This window comes from Anser brachyrhynchus, assembly GCF_964034855.1.
Source record: "Anser brachyrhynchus genome assembly, chromosome: 4".
Lineage (NCBI taxonomy): Eukaryota > Metazoa > Chordata > Aves > Anseriformes > Anatidae > Anser > Anser brachyrhynchus.
Window position 1 is genome coordinate 38,244,012 of NC_137698.1, and position 20,365 is coordinate 38,264,376.

Below are 20,365 nucleotides of genomic sequence, written 5' to 3' on the forward strand. Positions count from 1 at the left end.
AGATGGTATGAAAGAAGATAAAGATATTTTTCCCCAGTAATGCATCATAGCAATTTGTGCTGCCCAATTTTTTAGTACTGAGTTATACAAAATGTCAATATAACATCTTTGAAAAATCCAGCATGGGTGGAATTTCCTGCTTTACAGACATCGTGAGTGTGAGCTAGACTAAGGCTTAATTTGGCTAAGGTCTGAACTTGAAGAGGTTCTGAGCTGCACCAGCTTTGGAGGAGTGGAAGGTGGATTTGGGATTTGATACTTAGCAATATTGTTTGGGTCAGGCTCAGCCAGGATTGAATGATATGGTTTAAAAATGTAGTTCACTGGGGAAGTAGCATCTAAATGCTTTAAAGGTTGTGTGACACTTGCAAGAGAAAAAGTAGATATTTATTTTTTTCATCTTTTATAGCATCTATGATCATTAATGTCCCTCAACCCATGTAGCATTTGATAATCTCTGCAGTAGATAATAGGCACTGACTGAGTCTTTGCTCTGTGTTGGTAAATACCCCTAGATTTTCAATTTAGACAAGCTTTTATCCTCTCTTCAGTGTGATGTCCTGTCATTACTGCGTGAGGCCTCAGAAATCCCACCAGCGCTGTCTCTGTAGTTGGAGTAAAATTCATAAATAATTCTACTGCAAAGATGGGCAGAGGTTTTAATATGAAAAACCACAAACTCTCCCCAAAGGTGTCTCATTACCTGCAAAGTCTGCTGAGTTTGGCAGGCTGTAGAGCAGCATTGGCAGTCCAGGGGATATCAGCAGTTCCTTTTCTGCCTCCCATTTTGTGTCTTCCGTAAAACCCTGCCAACAAGTAGCTTGTCATGACTGTTAGGACACTTTCAAGTGTCTTCGATAGCTCTTCATTAAATCTATTAATATAACTTCTCAAGTAATTATTTTGATCTGTGTATGTCTAAAATGTCTTTGTGAAGAATAATCAGCCTTTGGAAGAGGATGAAAGTGCATGATAAGAGTCTGATCCACTGTTGTCTTGCCACCACTTGACTGTTCTTCTTTGCTATTAATAGGGTTTTATTAAGCAGAAGTAAAGGGGGAGGAAAAGGTGGGAAAAGTCCCTAGACAGTAGTTAATACGGAAAGTTATTAACACTTGTGTTAGCACCTAACACAATCCTGGAGACAGAATACTGATGGGACCTAGTTAAAGACTGAGCAGATTGGGTCCCATGTGCCCGGGGTATGACATAAGTCCTGGTGACTCTATTAAAAGCTTGTGCGGGTCTTGCACCAAATAGTTATCACGGACTGAAAATTCCGGTGAGCTGAGGTCCTACATTTATTTTGAGACTCACACCAGTGCCAACATAGCACTGGTGGTTTGGAAGGCCAGCAGTGGTTTGAAAGGGTCACCAGGTGAAACGTAGCTGGCACTAAAAATGTTTTCTGCATTGTTACGTATACCTTAAAGACTCCTGCCAGGCTATGTGAGTGGATAGTGAAGCTTTTCGGTTATAAAACTACTCTTCCTTTCCATATGTTGAGACATGAAATTCAAAGCATTTCTGTACAGCAAATAGCAGAAAGATGTTCAAAATGCAGCGAAACAAGGACCAATTTAAAATCTTTTTTTTTTTTTTTTGGTTTGGTTTTCTGTTTCACATCTGCTATGTACATTGTCACTGGATATAGAGCAAGCAGGAAACTATGGTTTTTTTCCAAATGTCTTTTATTCCCCTTAGACACGCTGAGCTGTCCCTGTGGCGTTATCAGGGTGCAGAGTAGGTACATGTGGTAGTGACTCCATCTCAGCCTACAAGACTTGTGCTTCTCTCCTGCAGAAAGCCACGGGGCAGTGGTAGAGGAAGATGCTGGCCCAGACTTGGTTTCTGGAAGAGGGTGATGGTCTTTGCCCAGTGGTTTAGACATAATTGTGAGAAAAATCAGCATCCCATCATGAGGTCTGTGAAATGCTGGGGCAACAAGTTTTTAAATCATTGCAAAAACAGTTCTGTGGCAGCCGTGCAGCCGAGGCTGGGGAGGCTAAGAAGTAAATAATGTACTTCAGTAGTGAAGGCTTCCATTTATATGTCTCTGCATACCATTGCTGTGGCAGCTACCAGCTTGCCTCTGTCTGTCACAGATTACTTATTCCTGCCTCTGTGTTACCCTTCTGCTGTGCAGTTATGTTGCGAGCCCAGTTCAGAAGCTAACCATTTTTTCCTGGGTTATTTTCCATTTGGATCAGTTCCCTGATGCAAAAGTAGTTGTGCCAGTACAATGGGAGGAAAGAAATGTGGAATACAAGAGAAGAGAGGACCGAATAAGCCAGCTATAACAATGCTATTGCCAAAAACAAGCTCAGTATCTCAGAAGTACAGCTAGACCCTACACAGCTGTCTGTTTTGCCCAGAAATCAGAATAAACAAATAGGCAAAGTAAATAAGAAGTTTCAAATTTCATTTGAATTGTCACACCAGAGTATACAAGCATCTTGTTAATGGTGTCTGAATATGAAAGACATAAGGGATTTATTATCTATTATGATGAAACTCAATTAGTAAGGAAAAGTGCCATTGTAAAAATTGTGATGGCACACAAATATGTCCCTAGAAATACCATTTCCAATTGTTCTGCTCGTGCATTATATGTGTACGGGGAGAAGGGGATCTGAGGACTGGGATCGGGGTGAGGTAACTTACGTCTTTATTTATACTTCACTGTCTCAGGCAGGCATCTAGATAAAACATTGAACAACAACGTGTTTAAAGAAAAATCGACAAACAATGTAGAGTCAAATACAAATCTGAACTGCAGAGAGATGACTTAATACTAGTTGTTCTCTTTGATTTATTCTTGGAGAATGAAAGCCTTGCCTTGCAAGAGATGTTCAGCATTTTACATGCAACCTGCTTGATTATTTGGGATTCAATCTCACGTCTCTAATGTCTGTGGAGTTTTTGTTCTCATCAGTTTTTACACAAAAGCCTCCACTGAAGTCATCAGGAAGAGCTTTTAAAGTTACAATGTTCTACAGAGATTCTCAATCTTTTTTCTGATCAATTCAGGAACAAAGACAAATGGGAGACACAAGGGACCAGCTGGGATCAGTACCTGAAAGTAAGAATTAAGAAGTCAGACCAAGCAGCAGCCCTGTAGCTGGGCAGGCAGAGAAAAGGCAGGCTTCCAGGGTCAGTCCTGCTGGTTGCTGCCATTGTTTCAAGCAGATAAGCAAAGCAAAATTAATGCTTGAATGTACTGCACAGACCCCAGAAACCCCTGTCAGGGTCTACTGTAGCAGACATTATATATACGGATAGTAATGGATGGGGCCACTTCTGAAAAATTCAAGGGTTACATTGCATACATTAAATTGCGCATACAGAAAGCAAACAAATCTAATAAATTTAGTGGGGAAAGAAACGACAGTGAAAAGCCAGCTGTGCCTACGGGAGAGTGAAAGCATGAGGCTGAGATACTGGAGTGGCTCAGAGAAAGTAGTGCTGTATTTGCCACAGTCATCTTTGATGCTGCTTTTATCGCTTCATAATGGAATGCACATTTGCTCATGCGCTCTCATAGTGTCACGACAAGTTTGAAGGTGACTCAAATGAAGAAGTAAGCCAGGCATGAGCTCTACAGATGTGCTGTTTCTAGTCATTGTGTTTTTCTCCTTATTCATCTAGGCTAGTCTGTGAACATGGAAGAAAATCACTTTGCACCTGGAAACCATCTGGTTTCTCACAAGCATTTAAGGGATCACAAGTGTGCTTGCACGTACATTTCGTGTGTTGTAACCAGCAGGTCTGAGTTTCCTTTAGAAACAGAGTAAGTGAAAGAGCTGTGCGTGTGCATGCCTGTGTGGTTTTGTTTGACAGATAAATAGTGTTTCAGGAGATATTTGGCCTGCAAGAAGTATCCAAAAGTGATGTTCTTTAAGTTTTCTCCAGATTCTTGTAGGGACAGCAAAAAAAAAAAAAAAATTAAAAAAATTGTAATCGTATTTGCTCATGGAAGGAGACCAGCCATGTCCTAGTGTGTTTTTGAGACAGCTCTTTCTTTTGTTACTTACCTCCAACTCCAGCTGAATTCAGGGTGCTTCAGGGATGCTTGAGGGTGACCCCAGCAGCCAGGTGAGTTCACGTAGGTGTGAGAGTTCTCACTAAATCTTTAGGAACTGGACTCATCTCCTTGTGCTGGGTGTGGGCAATTTTAAGTGAAGATAGCTCCTGAAGCTGATGCTTTGAAACTGATAGGCCAGGTGGAGAAACTGGCTTTGGGTGCCTATGGAAAACATGAATGACCAGAAGAAATGTAGGTAACAGGTCAAGCCCAACATCCGAAAGGAAATATCCCAGCTGCTGACCTGAGTATTAGGAAAGGATTTTCTCCTGCCTCAGGGTCTGGGGGGAAGAGAGAGGTGGGTAGGTCCTGATATTCTTAGATGCTGAAAATAGGACCACACAGTTGTTTTCCAGCCCAACTAGATGCCATCTTTGCCATTCTAGTGACAAGGTCAATATCCTGAGGCATACACTGAGGCTGTACTCAGCATAGTGCACAGTGGCATCAGAGCTGCATTAATGAATATCTGGGCTTCCAGAGTGCCCATGGAATGTATGATGGAATATCCACTCAACTCGGTATGACTATCTTTCGCAAGTGCAGACCTGTGACTGTTCTTGTCATTGTAATTCATATGAAACATATCTATCTGAGGCACTCAGAGAGCAGACAAGAACATACAGTCTGTTTTGACAGTAATTAAACCCCATGTTAATACAGATATTAATGTGCAAAACAACTTACGTGGAGATCTCTGTGGTGAATTTCTGTTATGTTTGCCACTATCTTGGTAGCATAGTGCTGTAAGACAGTGAAGAGCCATATTCCTTCAGGGAAAATGCATTGAAAATGTATAGAACAAAGATACTACTGGCAAAGTCAGAGAAGCATAGCAGAATATGAAAAGCACTTAGCTAAAATAGCTTTATTAGATTGTAACATCTCAGTGAAAAAAAAAATAAATCACCCGAAAAAGGTTTCAGATCTGCCAGTTCCTTTTGCAGTTAGGTAAATACGGCAATATCCTCAGCTGCTAATATTTCTTTGGAAGGCAGCCTCCAAATGTGATGTCAGGTACATATGACAAACCTTGCTTCAGGTTTTGCCTCGTGTGCAGGGGATATTGAAGATGAGACATTGCTAAACTTTATTACTTCTTTATAATTGCTTTTTGAAAAGGTAGTGGCACCAGAAAATTGTCTTTCTACGCATGAAAAGCTATCAGTCTGTAAGGCCAAAATAGTCTCAGAGTAGGATACTTTAGAAAAATGACCCTCTGCAACCTGCTCTGGGAGATGTAATGTGCATTCCCAGATGCTGAGCAGCTTGCAGCCTAAAGGTACACTTTAAAAGAAACACTTTTTAAGAAAAGCTGTGATAGGAAGACTGTATTTTCAGTTGTTCACCCTCAAAAGTGCCTTGTTAAACTGCCGTAATGGCTGCATATTCCACAGGGTGGAAACAATTACAGTTGTTTGTAGTAATTGTTTCTTCTGTTCTGTCTTTTTTAAATTAATTCTAAAGTTTCTTTGTGATTATGATTGAAACATGCAAGTTCACTTCCCTTGGAAAAACAGAAAATACACTGTAAATTTATATTCAGCTTCTAAGAGCCCTCTTTTCAGACTACATAAATAGTGTAACAATATTTTACCTGTAGTTTACAAAACAAAACAAAACTCCCAAGGTCTAAATAGTCTTCTGGAACCACCACTGCTTGAAGAGTATACAGTTGAAATTGAAGAATTTGGATAGAAAAGAAGGGCAGAAGGGGTTAAAGCTGAACTTAATTTCATAAAATGTTGACTCTGACTGCAGTAGTGTTCCCAGGAGAACTAATGAATCAGTGCAGAGGCATTTTCATTTTTTGAAGTTATATGGTTGGTTTCCAGGTTTTGAGACAGCTTTTGATATTTTAACTTTTCCAGGTTCCTATCAGTGCATATCTCTTTCTTCTACATCTCTGAAGAGTGTGAACACTCACAACTCAAAAGAAGTTGGAATAGGAGTATATATTCACAGCAAGATTGAAATGGACAGAATCATTTTATACAGAGAAACCATTGCTCTGTTGCAATTTGAAGATGTACTTGTGGAGAGTTAGGGAGGTCTTGATGTCCAAGTGACCTGATGACCATATTTTATTGTAATATTCCAGCTGCAATTTGTCAGAACTTGAATTGACCTTCCCTTCCTTCCGCTGGTCTGAGAAGAAACTCCGGAAATGGATGTATCTGTCTTGGCCTTTTTCTTGTTCTCTTGAGCATTTTGGCAAAAATACATAGTGAAATCAGTAGCTTGGAGGGGGGATTCTGATGCCAGAAACTGTTCACCTGAAACTACATTGTGACTGCAAGCTTATTTGTAGGGAAATTTTACATGGCCCTAGGTTTATGTAACCCAAGACCAGTTTCCTATTGATGTTCCTACTGGGTTTCCTACCAGCCAGCCCCAGGCCCTTAAGGACAAGTCAACCTGGGTGCTAGGACTGAGGTGCCCTTCAGGCTGGATCTAGTGGCATTTAGGTGAGATTGTGTTAGTCTTGCTGCTTATTGTCATGGTTGCCTCTCTCTGGGTTTTAATTGTCACATCTTGCATTTTGGAAGCAGCTAAGCAGAGCTAGCTTTGTTGTGATGTTACTTGAGTGAACTGAGAGCAAGGAAAGCAAAGAGGAGCTGGTCAAATAAGGAGAGAGAGTTTGCTTGTACACTTGCTTTAGGGTGATGAGACAAAACAGTTGGCCACGCATGTCAGGGAGTCAGATCAAGTTAAATTGTGCCATATCCTTGTTCATAAAGACTCATTTTAGTGAGGAAAGGGAGATGGGCAGGAAGGAGAAAGGGGGTTAATTAAATTAATTAAAAATCTTTAACTCAATATGCTTGTTAGTTTGGTTTCAGTTTATGTAAAGGCTGACTTTTTTCTTTAAATAAGTGATTTTTGTGGATGCATTTTCAGACAAGATTCGAATGTAGCAGGCCTGGCCTGGCAGATCAAAGATTTATTTTTTTTAATAGGAAAAAACAAACATGTTGAGCTGCTGCAGTGTTGTCAAAGAAATGAAACTGTTGACCTTTTTCTTTATGAACACTTTTCTCGGTTGTTGTTCTGTACTCGTATGCTTTTATATGAAAGTGCATTAATATACACAGCCTAGCTTGTCAGGATGTTATCTAGTACACTAGCCCTGCTAAGAGAAGAGAACATTTTGGACATTTCTGTTCCAAGTAGATGGTGGTTCTGTACATCTCTTAGCCATATTTTAATCCACGCTTCATGTGCCTGCGATGAGTTTAAATATACTTGGTTTTCTTTCCTTATAGAATGCTTTTGGTTACATCAAAAATACTGCTAGGTCCTTTAAGCAAACTATGAAAGCACCTTAAAGGAGACACAAAGGACCTTAGTTTTTACTTTTCCAAAAATAGTAGGTTTGATGCAGTCTCCATACTTTTTTTTCTGATTCCTAAACTAATGGAAAGAGCCACATTTCTCCCAAAGACAGCTCTGTATATACGAATTAAATGAGATTCAATTATTTAGGCTTACAGGCAGTCCTGGCAAGCATTTCTGCTGGATACTCTGGACTGTTTTCAGCTGTATAAGTCTACTATTCTCATCCTACTAGTACTCAATCTCAGTTATACAAGATTTATAAATTAAACCACCGCTGAGAGTGTTATACCCTGCCTGTCAGTCCATAGATGTCCACAGCAACTTGAGCCGTTTTGCATCCCGTGCTAAATGCCAGCCCACAGCCTGGCACAAGTCACATTCTGCTTACAAATGCCCTGTGGCACACAGGGACCTTCATGGTATGTAAGCCATCTGAATAGTGGAAAGCTCTCATTTTAGGAAGTATGGAGTGCAAAAGTTCACATTTTGATAGGGAGAATGCAGGTTGTGACCAGGGTCAGATTCAGTCCCCAACTGGAGCAGAGATGGCCACAGCCATGGGTGGAAACTCTTGCTGATAGCAAAGCTATTGAGTAGGCTGCAGGAAAGATCAGAGCTGGAATAATTTCTGTTCAAAAACTGTATAATTACACCAGAATCTAATATGTGTTGCAAGGTTTGATAGGTTTGTGAGGTTTAAAAGAAAGGAGTGTTAGCAGCTGAACTCATCTGTCATCAGAGGATGTAAAAAAAAAAAAAGTTTAATCTCTGTGGGTTGATGTTACATGACGGGTTCTTTTGAAAAGTAGGTGTGATAGCTTTTAACTGACATCTGACTGCAGTTCTGCACTGACAAAGAGATGAAGTAAGAGGCTGGGGAGCTCATACAGTGAGTGATACTAATTTCTAGCAAATCTGAAAGGGATTGTATTGTGCAGCCACTACAATAGTGGAGAGTAGGCTCAACTACCCAGGACGTCCCTTGCAGAGTAAGTCTCCTAAGGCTTTGTCTTTAAGTAAAGAGAAATATTCCACATTTAAAAAAAAAAAAAGTTGTTCTGCTGAAGCTGTTTTGAAGCATGATTTCTGTGCTATCTGCCCTTTCTTGCTATTATTGTCTTAAAACAACAGTGTCACTTAGACTCCAGAGAAGATGAAAAATCTGAAAACAGTGAAGCATTTCACATTACTTTAAAGGAGACATTTATGGAAGCTTGTATAGCAAGTATTAAGAAACAAGTAAGTAACAAGAAGCAAGTATTAAGAAACTTGTAGGAAGGAAATTCAAATTAGAAGAATATGTTACTTTGAAAACATCTAGAATTTATTTTTAAAAAACTACTGCAATTTAAATGAAATTAAGGGCTGACACTTTTGCTTGTCACGTTATTTTTCTTCATTAAGAATGCACATATAAATGGATGAAATTGTTTCTTCTGTATGGAAGGCTGAATGTTCATGTTTTATTTAATCGATCATCCTATTAATTTTATAGTGTTCTGTGCAGGCAAAAGCACTCGGTTAATCAATTGGACTGGCCTCTCCACGTATTCAGAAGAACGTCTGTTTACCTGCGTGCCCATCTCAGCATTGCTGAAATAGTACAGATGTAGGGTATGGCTGTAGTCATCTTCAAGTTCTTACTTTGTTCCAATGCCTGCGTCAGAGCTTGCTGCAGGACGTGGCATTGTGGCTGATGCCTTGTCTTCAGAAATGACTACGTCTTCCAGTACAAGCTGGGGCAGGGGGCTGGACCAGAGACCCTCCAGAGGTCCCTCCCAACCTCAACCACTCTCTGAAGCTGGTGAGACTGAAAAGCACTCTCATTGCTTTTAGACAGGGGACCCCTTACAGAGTCACCGAGACACTGTGCAGTTGAGGCTCCATGGTTCTGTTCTGTTTTTTTCTCAAGAGATTTCTTCCACAGCCAAAGTGCACTTAAATCAATATTTATCTTTTGAGCCACAGTAAGTAGATAAGCCATGGCCTCTAACAAAATATATAATTGAGCTGTCCAATTCAAATCAGGTTAGACTGTCCTGTAGAGTTCAAGAACATATTTTCACTGGGTTGTTGTGCTGTTTCTGTGATGTATTCTCCATTTTTATGGACTTAAAGAATTGATCTTTAACCTGAGCAAACCACTTTGGTCAAATGTGTCCCAGTGTTTTGGGGGCATGTATCTGACAGTCCTACAGGGGCATGAGCGTATGGTGGGAGACTGGAGATGGTCAAATCCTGGAAGGCCACGTGTGGCTGGTGGAAGGCAAAACACTGCTTTCACTGCACGGTGTCAGAGGAAAAGGCAGCAGCAGAGGAATCGTGACACAAAACGTTACAGTCTCTGTGTATGTCTGCTGTTTGTGGGCAGCCCTTGGGTAGTGCAGAGGTGCTGGACCTTGTGGGCGGATGACCACTGAATGCCATCCTAATCTGCCCACACTTGGCAGGCACAGCAGTCCCACAGCTGTGCCCTGCCTTAGGCACTGGAGCTGTTGGTACAGCAGAGCCAGCCCCATTCTCAGGCGTGTTGTTCCCTTATACTAGGAAGACTGTTTCCCCTTAAGGTAGAATTTACACTGTTAAAAGCTGTATTTTGCTTCGTAGTAAAGATGACATCCCATACATCGGTTCTTCCACCACGACTGTGATTTGTTGGTGCTTTTTATTTCTCTTTTGGCTTCATTACCGTGTGCATTTTTTTTCATATTTAATAAGAAGACATCCCTGGGTGAAGTTTTTATTATGGATGTTTCTAATGGATTGAAATTTCAGCCAAGGATCATCATCACCAGCATGGATGGTGAGAAAGTTACTTCTAGTGACATGCACAAAATTCAACAGCCCAGAAAGTGCTGGGCTAATGACTTGTCCCTTTATCCTGGAAATGTCCAGAGAACCCAGGTGGAACCTGTGGGAAAGAAGGCAGAAGAGATAGTAGGAAAGATGATGTGTATGCATTTTATTCAAGTAATCCCACCACTGTTGTGCTTTTCAGCAATCTCCTTGTGTGTGTTTTCTCATTAAATCCTCTAATATGCATGCACAGCCATTTTTGTGATGCCTTTGCATAGGGCTGTTTGTTGTAACTGCTCTTGAAAGTTCAGTCTATGATTCATCAGTGTGATGGCTTGCTAGTGACCTTGGGTTTTTGAGAGCTTATGCAGTAAATGGTATTTAAAGAGGCAGATTTGAAAATCGTGCACATGCTGCCATGAGGAGCAAGCTCAGCCAGACTAGCATGAGCTTGTTCAACCCCCTCATTCAAGAATTAACAGGAGTTCACTTTAAAGCAAGCTGTTGTTTTCTCTTACAGCTGTGTGCATACTTGTAGTTGAGGAAGCAGTTCATGGTGATTAAGCAGAAATGTTTTTTTCTGCTTGTCACAGCAGCCTACGTTTGACAACAAGTTCTCACAATTAATTGCCCCCATGCAGATTTTTGCTGGCTAGTAGCCACCTTGTACATGAGCTGAAGTAAGAGTGAGAAGCTTCTGGCATCCTTGAATAAAAGCTGCAATAAACTGATCTCTCTTAAAACAGCCTCACCAGATCTGGCTCTGCAGGCCCCCTTTGATGTTGTAGTCTTGTGCCTTTGGTCTGCTTCTCCAAGCACTAAACCCCACTTCTCGTGTTCCCCTGAGTGCCAGAGGTGGCATTCCCAGGCGTGCCATGGCTCTGGCTGCCTTTGCAGGATCCAACAGCGCCGAAACCATTAGGCACAGATCGTAGCGGTAGGCTGAAGTTTCCCCCAGGCCCCGCTCTGGACCAGCAGATGCCGCGGAGCCCCAGCCACCACCCAGCCACAGGCGCTCTGGGACAGGCTCTTCAGCTGCTGCAGCAGGGAGGAGAGTGCCCGTGGGGCGAGCATCCCTTTTCTCACTCCTTCCAGCCAGGAGCAGGGCACAGAGCAGCAGAGCACAGCAGAGCTGCTGTGCAGGTGTGGTTAGTAGGGACCAGCAATGAGAAAGAACGACCTCAGCTTTGTGCAGCCACAGCTGCCAGGGAGTCCCCCAAGGAGAGGTCACGATCAGACCAAGAAAGAAGGTTTTTGAAACCCCTAGCTTACATTGAGCCTTCTGGTTTGATGTTGTATCATGCCTGGGGGGATTGCAATACCTCTGTGGTGTGTGATTTGCGTGGTGTTGGCCAGGATGTCTCTATATCACTCTGAAGGGATGCTTCTTCCTTGTGCTCATTAAGAAAAGAACAGAACTGAAGTTTCTCTTACCATTAGGTACTTGTTCATTGAATCTAGTGCATTATGCGTCTGAGTCAGACTGTAATTTCCTTCTGCTTTCAGGCTTGCAGGAAGCAGAGTGCACTGCTGACATGTGTTCTTAAAATATAAACAGAAAAGTTCAGTGACAGCAGCAGTCACCAGGATATAGCCCATGGAAACTGTGACATACACAGTTAGATTGTGTGATTATACTTTTTGTATGTAAAGTCCCTTTATTATGCCAGCCTGCCGGTAGGCCGTAGAGTATATAACACGTGCTAGTGTTACACACTTCTCACCTCGGCTACTGGAGAAGTCCTTGTAATATTCCTTACGTACTGCTGACATGAACAAGCATGATCATTTTTAACTTCATCACTTAATGCTATTTGTTTTGCAGCATCACCGAGGAGCCCTGGTCATTCAGCAGCTGCCAAGAAAACAAAGTAAAAAAGCAGTCTCCAGAGCTCACCTGACAGTTTATAGGTTTAGCATCGTGGTGCAGCAGGGACAGCCTGCAGATGTTGAAAAGAAGGGAGCACCTCTTCCTTTCTCTACTTTCAGTATGCTTCTCTCCTGAAGTTAGCTGCAATACTTGCCCTGTGACTGAGCCAGCCTGTTCAGCTGCTAACCTAGAAAACCTTTCTTTAAGTTAATTTTCAGTCATTTTTGTAAATTAACTCAACTTCCTGGCCAACCAAAGGAATGGCAGGGCTGACTTCAGAGTAGGTATCAGGAGGGTTTGTTCAACGTCAAATGGAAAAATTAATTTAATGTTTCTTAAGATTCTTAGACAAGTGTAGGAAATGTCAGGATGTTACCAAAAGTAGCTAAAATCTTTCACAATCGAAAATCTTTAAGTCACTAAGGTCCTTAAGATCAAAAGTGCCATGTGGTTGCAGTACAGTTCTTTGGTATTTCTGAATCTTTTCCCTTTTTATGAGAGATCTTATTTTCTGATTTTGAATCAAATGCATGAATAATTTCACGTGTTCTAAATAACAGTAATTTTTAACATTTATTTCTAAAACTTACCATGGTCATCAGATGAACATGCTCTCCTGACCAGAGTTAGAGCTGGTGTGGCATGTTGGCACTGACAGTGTCTAGTGGCAAATGGTAAGAAGGGCGTGCAGCGTCATCCCACTGCTGCTCTCATCTTCCAGACAGTGGGAGGGCTTCGAGGAGGAAGGGAAAAGCAGCTTTGAAAAAGGTTTAAGAGGCTGGACACCCTGCTGCAAAGGAAGCAGCATGGTTCTTGTCTGGCAATCAAACATGGGGATTAGCTGGTACGAGAGAATGGAGGTCAGTGCAAGAGACCTTAGTGTGATGACTGCATCAACTGTTCAGATAATTTCTCTTATTATATTTTGACTGAGTTTCCAAGCGACAAGAGGAAAGACCCTAGGCATGGGGAGAGGAGAAAATGATATTGCAGTAACTAGGCCACAGAAGGAGTTTCCATGCTGGTCCAAGGGCAGGAACATAATGACCATGACCCATAAGAGTAAGGAGAAAGAGGAAAGCATATCAGAAGCAAAAATTCTAGGTTTTCTTGTGTCATACTTGGCAGAGGCATGTTCATTGTATCACAAAGAGGGCTGGCAGCTCCCCTCTGAGACAGCTGATCAAGAGTTCCCAAAATGTCAGCCAGCTTCTTATAGGCAGAAGACAAATCACCAAAGTGTTGACTCCTAAAATGATTTTACTACGTGCTGTGAATATCAAAGACTTGTATATTGATTCAGGGACAAAATTCCAGAGAGGTAGTATGTGCTCATTAAAATGTATTATACACATATATAAGTGGAAAAAAAATTGCTTTTCCAGCCAATCAGGTCCAAGTGTCTCCGTGCAATAACATCTGGTATGTGTTCTGCCCCTTTTGCTCAGCTTTCTGCGAATGTGTTTGCTATCTGTTCCACGTGTTTTATATCATATGTCTTTATTTGCTTTTGTTTTGTTTTTATTTGTTTGTTTTTGTTTGTTTGTTTTTGTTTTTGTTTTCCCTTTTTGGATAGAACATTTGGGTGGTGATACTTTCCATGCTGTTTATTGGTCTTGCCAAAACATAAGATGTCTTCTCAGGTAACTGGTATTAAAGTTTATTGCCCAAATTTAGGCTTCAGAAAATTGGTTGCATTACTAATATGTGTCCCCCCACCTTTTTTTTTGATGTTTAATGTGAGATACTGAGATACGATTTCCAGAAGTAGTGAGTACTTACAGCTGTACCTGAAGGTAGCAGAAGACATGCGTGGGGCATACAATGTGTAGGTTAATGCTGTAGCTGAAAAATGAGTTGTAGGATTTCTTATTTGGACACGCAGAGTTAGTGAATACTTCGAACAGTCACGTCTCTCCCTCTCAGTAGCTCATCTCTAGAATGGTGGTGATGCTACCCCTTCATACCGCAGGGCATTTGGAGATGAGGAACTGCATCTTTGGCTATTTCCCATGAAAAGATGCTGTATATTCTCCAAAGATATACCTCCTACAGAAAGATTAAAGAAAGCTTGTTACCCTTTCACTCACTAGCATAACACAAGTTGGCTTTGCAAATGATACTTGTGTTTTATGTCATGTCCGGGCCCACCTATGAAGTCCCTCGGCCACTTAGATCCAGGTAAACGTATTTTTGAAATGATTTCTTAACTGAACCCTGCCAGGTCACAGCATTTGGTTCTTTCTGGTGTGCTGATGTTTGGATAGCCTTTGCAACGTGTTTCAGATGCTGTCTGCATTATCCTCAGGATGAAGCAATGTTGCCATTAGTGCATTCACAGAACTCTGGCTTGTTGTCTGTGGAAAAGACTCCAACCTTTTCTTCCAAAAAGACTTACTTATGCTCAAGTACTTTTTCCCCTTGCTGTGCAGATAAGTTTGTCTGAAATGCTAGGGAGTACCAATAAAACACTTCCCCAGGACTATGTTCTCAATTGCAGCCAGCCAGACTTCTTCATCCATTTTATTAGCCTCTGTGTACAAAAGAACCGTAACAGGTTTTTTATAACCCTCTCCACTCAAACATATTCCCACTGCTTCTTTTGCATTAAAGATTTTATAGGCATTTTTTAGTGCCTTTTATTTCAGTTGTTTTGTTGGTGCTGTTAGGGCCTGATCTAAAGTGTTATGATTATCAAGATGATATGGAAGGAATTTGGCACTTATTTTATAAAATGATCCAATAAAAAGTGTTGGATGATTAATTCGAGAATAATTTTAAGAATCAATAGTGTTTTTACAGAAGACGGTCATAGCAATAAAAGAAGTATGATTGGTACTGTTGTGGAACTAGTTGCCATTTGAAGTACTAACTTAATAGGACTGTGCTCTTTTTTTTCGTGGATCATAAGCAGCAAAGCGATGCTGTGGCAAGGTTGCGCTGAGAGGGAGCAATAAGCTCTGTAATAGTAAAGTGCGTGCTTGGGCAAAGAAAAATGGAGGGCGCTAGAAATGTCTCCTCTCTCCCTGTCATAAATCAAATGTGATGGATAGCGTGTTCAGGTTGTTACACTGGAAGCAAAGTCTGAAAAACACTGCTTGCCTCGGCAGGTCACTGTGGCTTTGTCCTGACCAGAATCTGTTTTTGTAAAGGTCCCATACTGATGCCTCTAATGACCCTGGATGTATTTTCTTCTCGTGTCCTCAGAGCTCCAGCTGATGGTCACATTTCTGTTTTCTTCTGGAGCAAAATGCTTCGAGACACATCTGACTGGGGACAATGTTTTTTTTAATAGAAGTGAGCACCAGACTAGAATAAGGTTTATGCCACCATATAAATTTTAGATATTTTTCTATACCTGAGGGCATACCTGTCACCCAAGATTGTGTGAATCAGCTTGGTTCTACCTTCAGAAGATGAAGTGGTATGAAATTGGATATATTTCACAGTAGTGAAAGTGTGAAATGAGTAATGAAATAAAGCCCATTTTTTGCCATATATTTATTGTCAGAACCAGGTTTTGGAGTCCCATTTGTCTGCTCTACAATTTCTGCCACCTAGAGATGGGGTAATAACTAATAATATTTTTTTCTAAGTATTTAATTAGATGAAGAAATCAATAATTGTTCATTTCTCCTCAAAGCTGGGCATCTACTGTCAAGAATGGAAAGTCTGGGAAGAAAAATGACTTGTGCTAAATGCTCAGCTTTAAAGATAGGCAAATAGGTTACACCTAAGTCAGTAGCACGATAGCAGCTTTTTCTTGCTCTCTGATTCCTGACATAAGATGAAGAAAATCATTAGCAGCTGCACAGCTCCGTGCAGTGGTTTAATTGCATGCAGTGCAAGACTGAGTTCTTAGTATGCTGAATTAGTTCACGGAGCGCTGATAATAGATGAGGGAAGGGAGACTGACTCCCAGCTGAATAGTTTATTGCTGTGGCCCATGTTTTTAATCCACAAGAATAGGAGATTGCTGCCTTTAGTTACACTTTCAGTAGATGAATTACACATTTGGTGACAGCTCTCATTTGACATGTAATAATCAATACTTCCCTACTTACTCCCAGAAGGACGTAATAGCAGAGAGCTACCTGGAGGTCCAGAGGGGGAAAGAAGTCTATCATCTTAGGCAAACCTTACAGGTGTTCAATGCTGAGCAGCTTTAGCTGAATAACATTTTACTGTATTCTTTTTCTGTTGATTTCCTGGATGCAGATTGATTGCAGACCTCTTAGCCCAGCCAGCGGGTTCTGCAGCTTTTCCAGCCCTGTGAACGTGTAGGGAATCTCAGCATCTGGTGCAAGGAAGAGTAGTTTTAGGAGAGTCCTACTGCACAGCCAACGTCCTAGGGACATCAGAGTGCAGTCAGATGCAGCCTCCTTGGAAGGAGCACAGAAGGGAGCAGGAGTGAGGCCTCTATGAGTGCAAAACCCACCACAGTTGCATTGATTTGCTCCTCATCCTTGCTTAGGTCATTACAATTACATCGGTTTGTGCTAATGCCTATATGTTTACATGCAGCACGTGGCATTTTTGTAAATGCACTTTTCACTCAGTGCTGAACGCTTAAGTCCTTCCCAAGACTCTTGCAAACAGTGTCAACTTCTTAGAAACTATAGCCTAACTTTTTTGTTTTGGAATATTCATTAGTCTGTGACAGCTACACACTCAGTGTTAGGAGCAGCAGCAGCAGTAGATAACCATTAGTAGAGTGCAGTCTTACTGTTTTAAAGCACCAGAGTAATTAGCTATTTTCATCCTTGTTTGATTGCAATTATAAACATTGCTTTATGAACTTTGCAACAAGTAAAGCTTTACTACTGTTGTGTAGGGCAGTTCCATATCTGTGGGGTAATATTGTTCCTGTGTTAGCATAAGTAACTTTAAAGTAACATTGACTAGAGAAGGAGTTTGTTTTATTGTGCCTCTCTCAAATGAATGTGTGTCAAGGAATGTAAGTAAGTGGAAAAAGTCTGTCTGGAAGTAGGCAGCATGCTGTGGTGTATTGCGTTTCGCTGACATGAGAGGAATGTGGCAGTGAGGTCTACAGTTGCTGGCTGTAGGCGCTAGCGCTCAGGCTGAAAAGCAGATTGGGATGTGCCTTTTGCTTCATTAAGCAAAAGGCTTTATGCCTGTGGCATGAAATGCTATAAAGCACTGTGGAATTATTATAGTATTTGTTGTTAGGCAGGGTTGTCAATATCAAACATCCAAAATCGCAAGTGATACAGAATAAAAACTGTGTAAATATTTTAAATTAAAAAAAAAAAAACAACAAAAACTATTTCCTTTTTGCTTCTGAAGATTTAATTATTTTTAAGTGAAAGCTGAGATCTTCACTGAAAAAGTTGAGGTCCTCACCTTACTTCAGAGCTTTAAGACAGACAATAAATTTTACAAAACTTGCAAAAATGTCATAAAAGTTCTCAACAGTGAATCAGGCATGCTCTGGAGAACTGTGTGACTGTGTAAGCTTTGTCACTGTAAATGGGATCTAAAAGTCAGGGATGCAAAATGCAGGCCAAGCTCCTGGCACTTGCAGTTTGCTTACCTTTAACAAAGGTCCCTAACTGTGCTGGCTCATGTTATTGAGCAGCTGGCCAACAAAAACCCTCCCACTGGTCTAGAAAGCCTGTGCGGTGTGGGGGAGGCAAAGCAAAGCAGTTTGAAGACTTACAGCCAGATCTGCACCCAAAGATACCAGCAGATGGTGTAACCTCAGCAGCCTCCCTGAGATCCATCATGTGCGTGTTGCGGTCAGTAGTAGGACTCCTATTCATGGGATCAAGCACGTAATGCTGAGGGATGCATTAATTTCCTTGTGTTGCCTGCATCTGCCAAAGAAATGTCAGTGTTGATTCTGCAGAAGGGAAAGGAGTAAAGAGTGGTGATGTCCAAGTTTTTCTCCTCACTCTGCTGAAGCAGCAGGCTGCAGCTTTAGGATTTTGAACAACTGTACTGTTAGCAAGCAAGGGAGATGGAGCATCCGTGTTTCTGGGCAATTCTGCAGAACTGGAGAAGCAGTGCCAGCACATGGACATTTTTAGGATCCTTTGTTCATTTTTCTTACTGACCTGCACTTCAGTCCCAAAGAAAACAAACTGCTGAGCCTGTAGTTTGTAAGGACTAAGAAGGAAGAGTTGCTGTAATTACATAAAGTTCTTAATGTAAAATTCAAGTTTGCTATTTTGAGAAGCTTGTGCTTCTGTACCTAAATGGGTTAGAGAGTTAGTAGGTGAGCTGTAGATCTGCTTTGTTCTGTCCGGTTTGAAGGCAGTTGAGATCTTTCTCTGCTGTGCAGCCCTGGAAGGAATGGCAGATCTTGTAATAACATTTCAGCACCACAAACACTTCTCCTTTGGCTCTCTGACACTTGGTGTTGGCCACTTGGACGGCCCATTCAGCATGCACGTGGCTCACTCCCACCATTCAGCCCGTTCTTTCCTGCACAGCTCTCATTCAGATGAAAGTCACCTTTCTCTCAAAACGCTCCAGCTGGCTATTTAACACGGCTGTGCCTTGGGGACTCTGTCAGGAGAATGTAAACTTTCTCTTGGGTCAACATTTAAACCACTATTGTCATTGTTTTTTAAGAATTCTATTAGTTATACTGACGAATTCCAGTTCATCGCCACTGGTTCCAGTGGTCTGGAACAACATGGTTCTGGCTCAGGGAGCTGTCACCACTACAGACGGTGCTCTAGGCCATGGTGTTGCACTTCTGTGCTCCTGGGTCTAGCGGTTCACCCAACAGTTCCGTGTCACTGGAGCCCATTGAAGTCTGCGTGACGTACCGTTCAGTTTGTAAGTACCTACTCCTCCCCCAGGAGAAATATTTATAGTCTGAAGCAATGCCTTGAAACGTTTTACTACTGTCATGTTGATGGGGAAAAAAAATGCACAGTTATAGAGATGCTGTGTGTATTAATTATTTATCTTGCAATCAAGAAAGTATAAAAATAATCCAGGGTGAAAAATGGGGAGGGTTCTAAAGGAACACACTGGTTCTTTCAGTTTGAATAACGCAGACCTCACTGAAGCTTTCTCTCCAGAACATGAGGTCTAATCACAGCACAAATAAATAAATGCTTTTTTGTCTGGAACTGACTTAAAAATCATGTAGCTCTTGAGAGGAGACTAATTGTGCTCACTTAGCTTCAAGTGAGTAATTAAACTGTGAGGAGTTATTGTTTTCCTGGCTTCCCTGTAATCTTTCATATTTGTTATTTTTTAGATATTCAACTTCTAGACTTTTTAGCATCAGTCAAGCTCTGCTTCTATTGTCTGAAAAATAAATGTGTAAAGGAAAAACTGCCACAGATTTTAATACATTGTATTGTTACAGTGTAAGTACCATCGTTGTAATTAAACTGCTTGAACATACAAACCATCAACTTCTTCTCTCAGGGACTCAGCCACCCAAGTGATTTTTGTAAATCTTTGAAATCTCCCCAGAGATCCAATGCACTCTGCTTCTCCTGATTGTTCTTGAAATAAAATCAGCTTTTAGTCCTTTAAAATGTGTTGCTTTTATCTGCTACTGAGTACATAGAGAGTAAGCGCTGCAGGATCAAAACAAAAATAAGTTATTCCTCCCACACTTGTAGTTTTGATGGGATTTGCAGTTTGCAAAAGTCAATAATCTGATTCTTTCTGTATTCGGGATCGTGGTAGATTACGGTAGGTCCCTTTGGACTGGATCAGAAACCTGCAAGGTGCCTGCAGATCAAAGCAGAGGGTGGGCAGAAAAGAGGCCTGAAAATGAGAGAGAAGGCACCAGAGGGGGCAAGTAGCCTGGTCCCATGTGCTGGGGCAGAACTAATGACCCCCACGTTACTCCTTCCAGGAATTTGCCTAGCAACATTATGAAAGCCTCTGGGAACAGAGAGTCTATCACCTAGTGAGGGTCTGGGCAGGCTTTTTTTCCTGTTAGAGATGTTTTCCTGATGACCAAGCCATTCCACCATGTGCCCATGATTTTATCCTTACCTTGTTGCCTTTGGGGGAGAGAGTAGGATGATGGCAGTTCGGGGAAGGGGAAGAAGGTGAGGGAAGTGCTCAGGTGTGTGAGAGGAAGGTCATGGGGATGAAAGGCCTGAACAGAGAGCCCTGGGAGGATGAGGAAGGGAAGAAAGTACTACTCATCCAGGCTCCTTGTCATCGTGTTTCTCTCTACAGATGGGGTCGAATTTGTGATGTTTTCAAAATGTTTTAGACAGATATTGAATAAGAGCAAAGTTTGGAAACAGAGCACAACCTCAGCTGTGGAGAAA

The 20,365-nt window shown here is 41.5% G+C and overlaps 1 protein-coding gene and 2 long non-coding RNA genes across 8 annotated transcripts in view; 1 reads left to right on the top strand and 2 right to left on the bottom strand.

Moving 5' to 3' along the window:
* LOC308194748 overlaps window positions 1-20,365 on the bottom strand; it is a 310,853-nt gene that overhangs the window by 143,953 nt on the left and 146,535 nt on the right. The gene's annotated exons all lie outside the window — the stretch shown is intronic.
* The window catches only part of RNF150 (ring finger protein 150), a 121,524-nt gene that overhangs the window by 93,120 nt on the left and 8,039 nt on the right, over window positions 1-20,365 (top strand). Inside the window, exon 7 of one of the 2 annotated variants that reach the window (XM_080591003.1) lies at window positions 19,327-19,438. The exons of the other annotated variant lie outside the window; for it this stretch is intronic. Coding sequence (XP_080447129.1) covers window positions 19,327-19,438 — 112 coding nt within the window. The remainder of the gene's footprint in view (window positions 1-19,326; window positions 19,439-20,365) is intronic. 2 annotated transcript variants of the gene reach the window in all.
* LOC308194755 lies at window positions 8,381-19,318 on the bottom strand. The gene is made up of 2 exons (XR_013950836.1): window positions 17,770-19,318; window positions 8,381-14,138 (listed from the first exon to the last, which is right to left on the bottom strand). It is a non-coding gene; the product is annotated as an uncharacterized lncRNA (long non-coding RNA).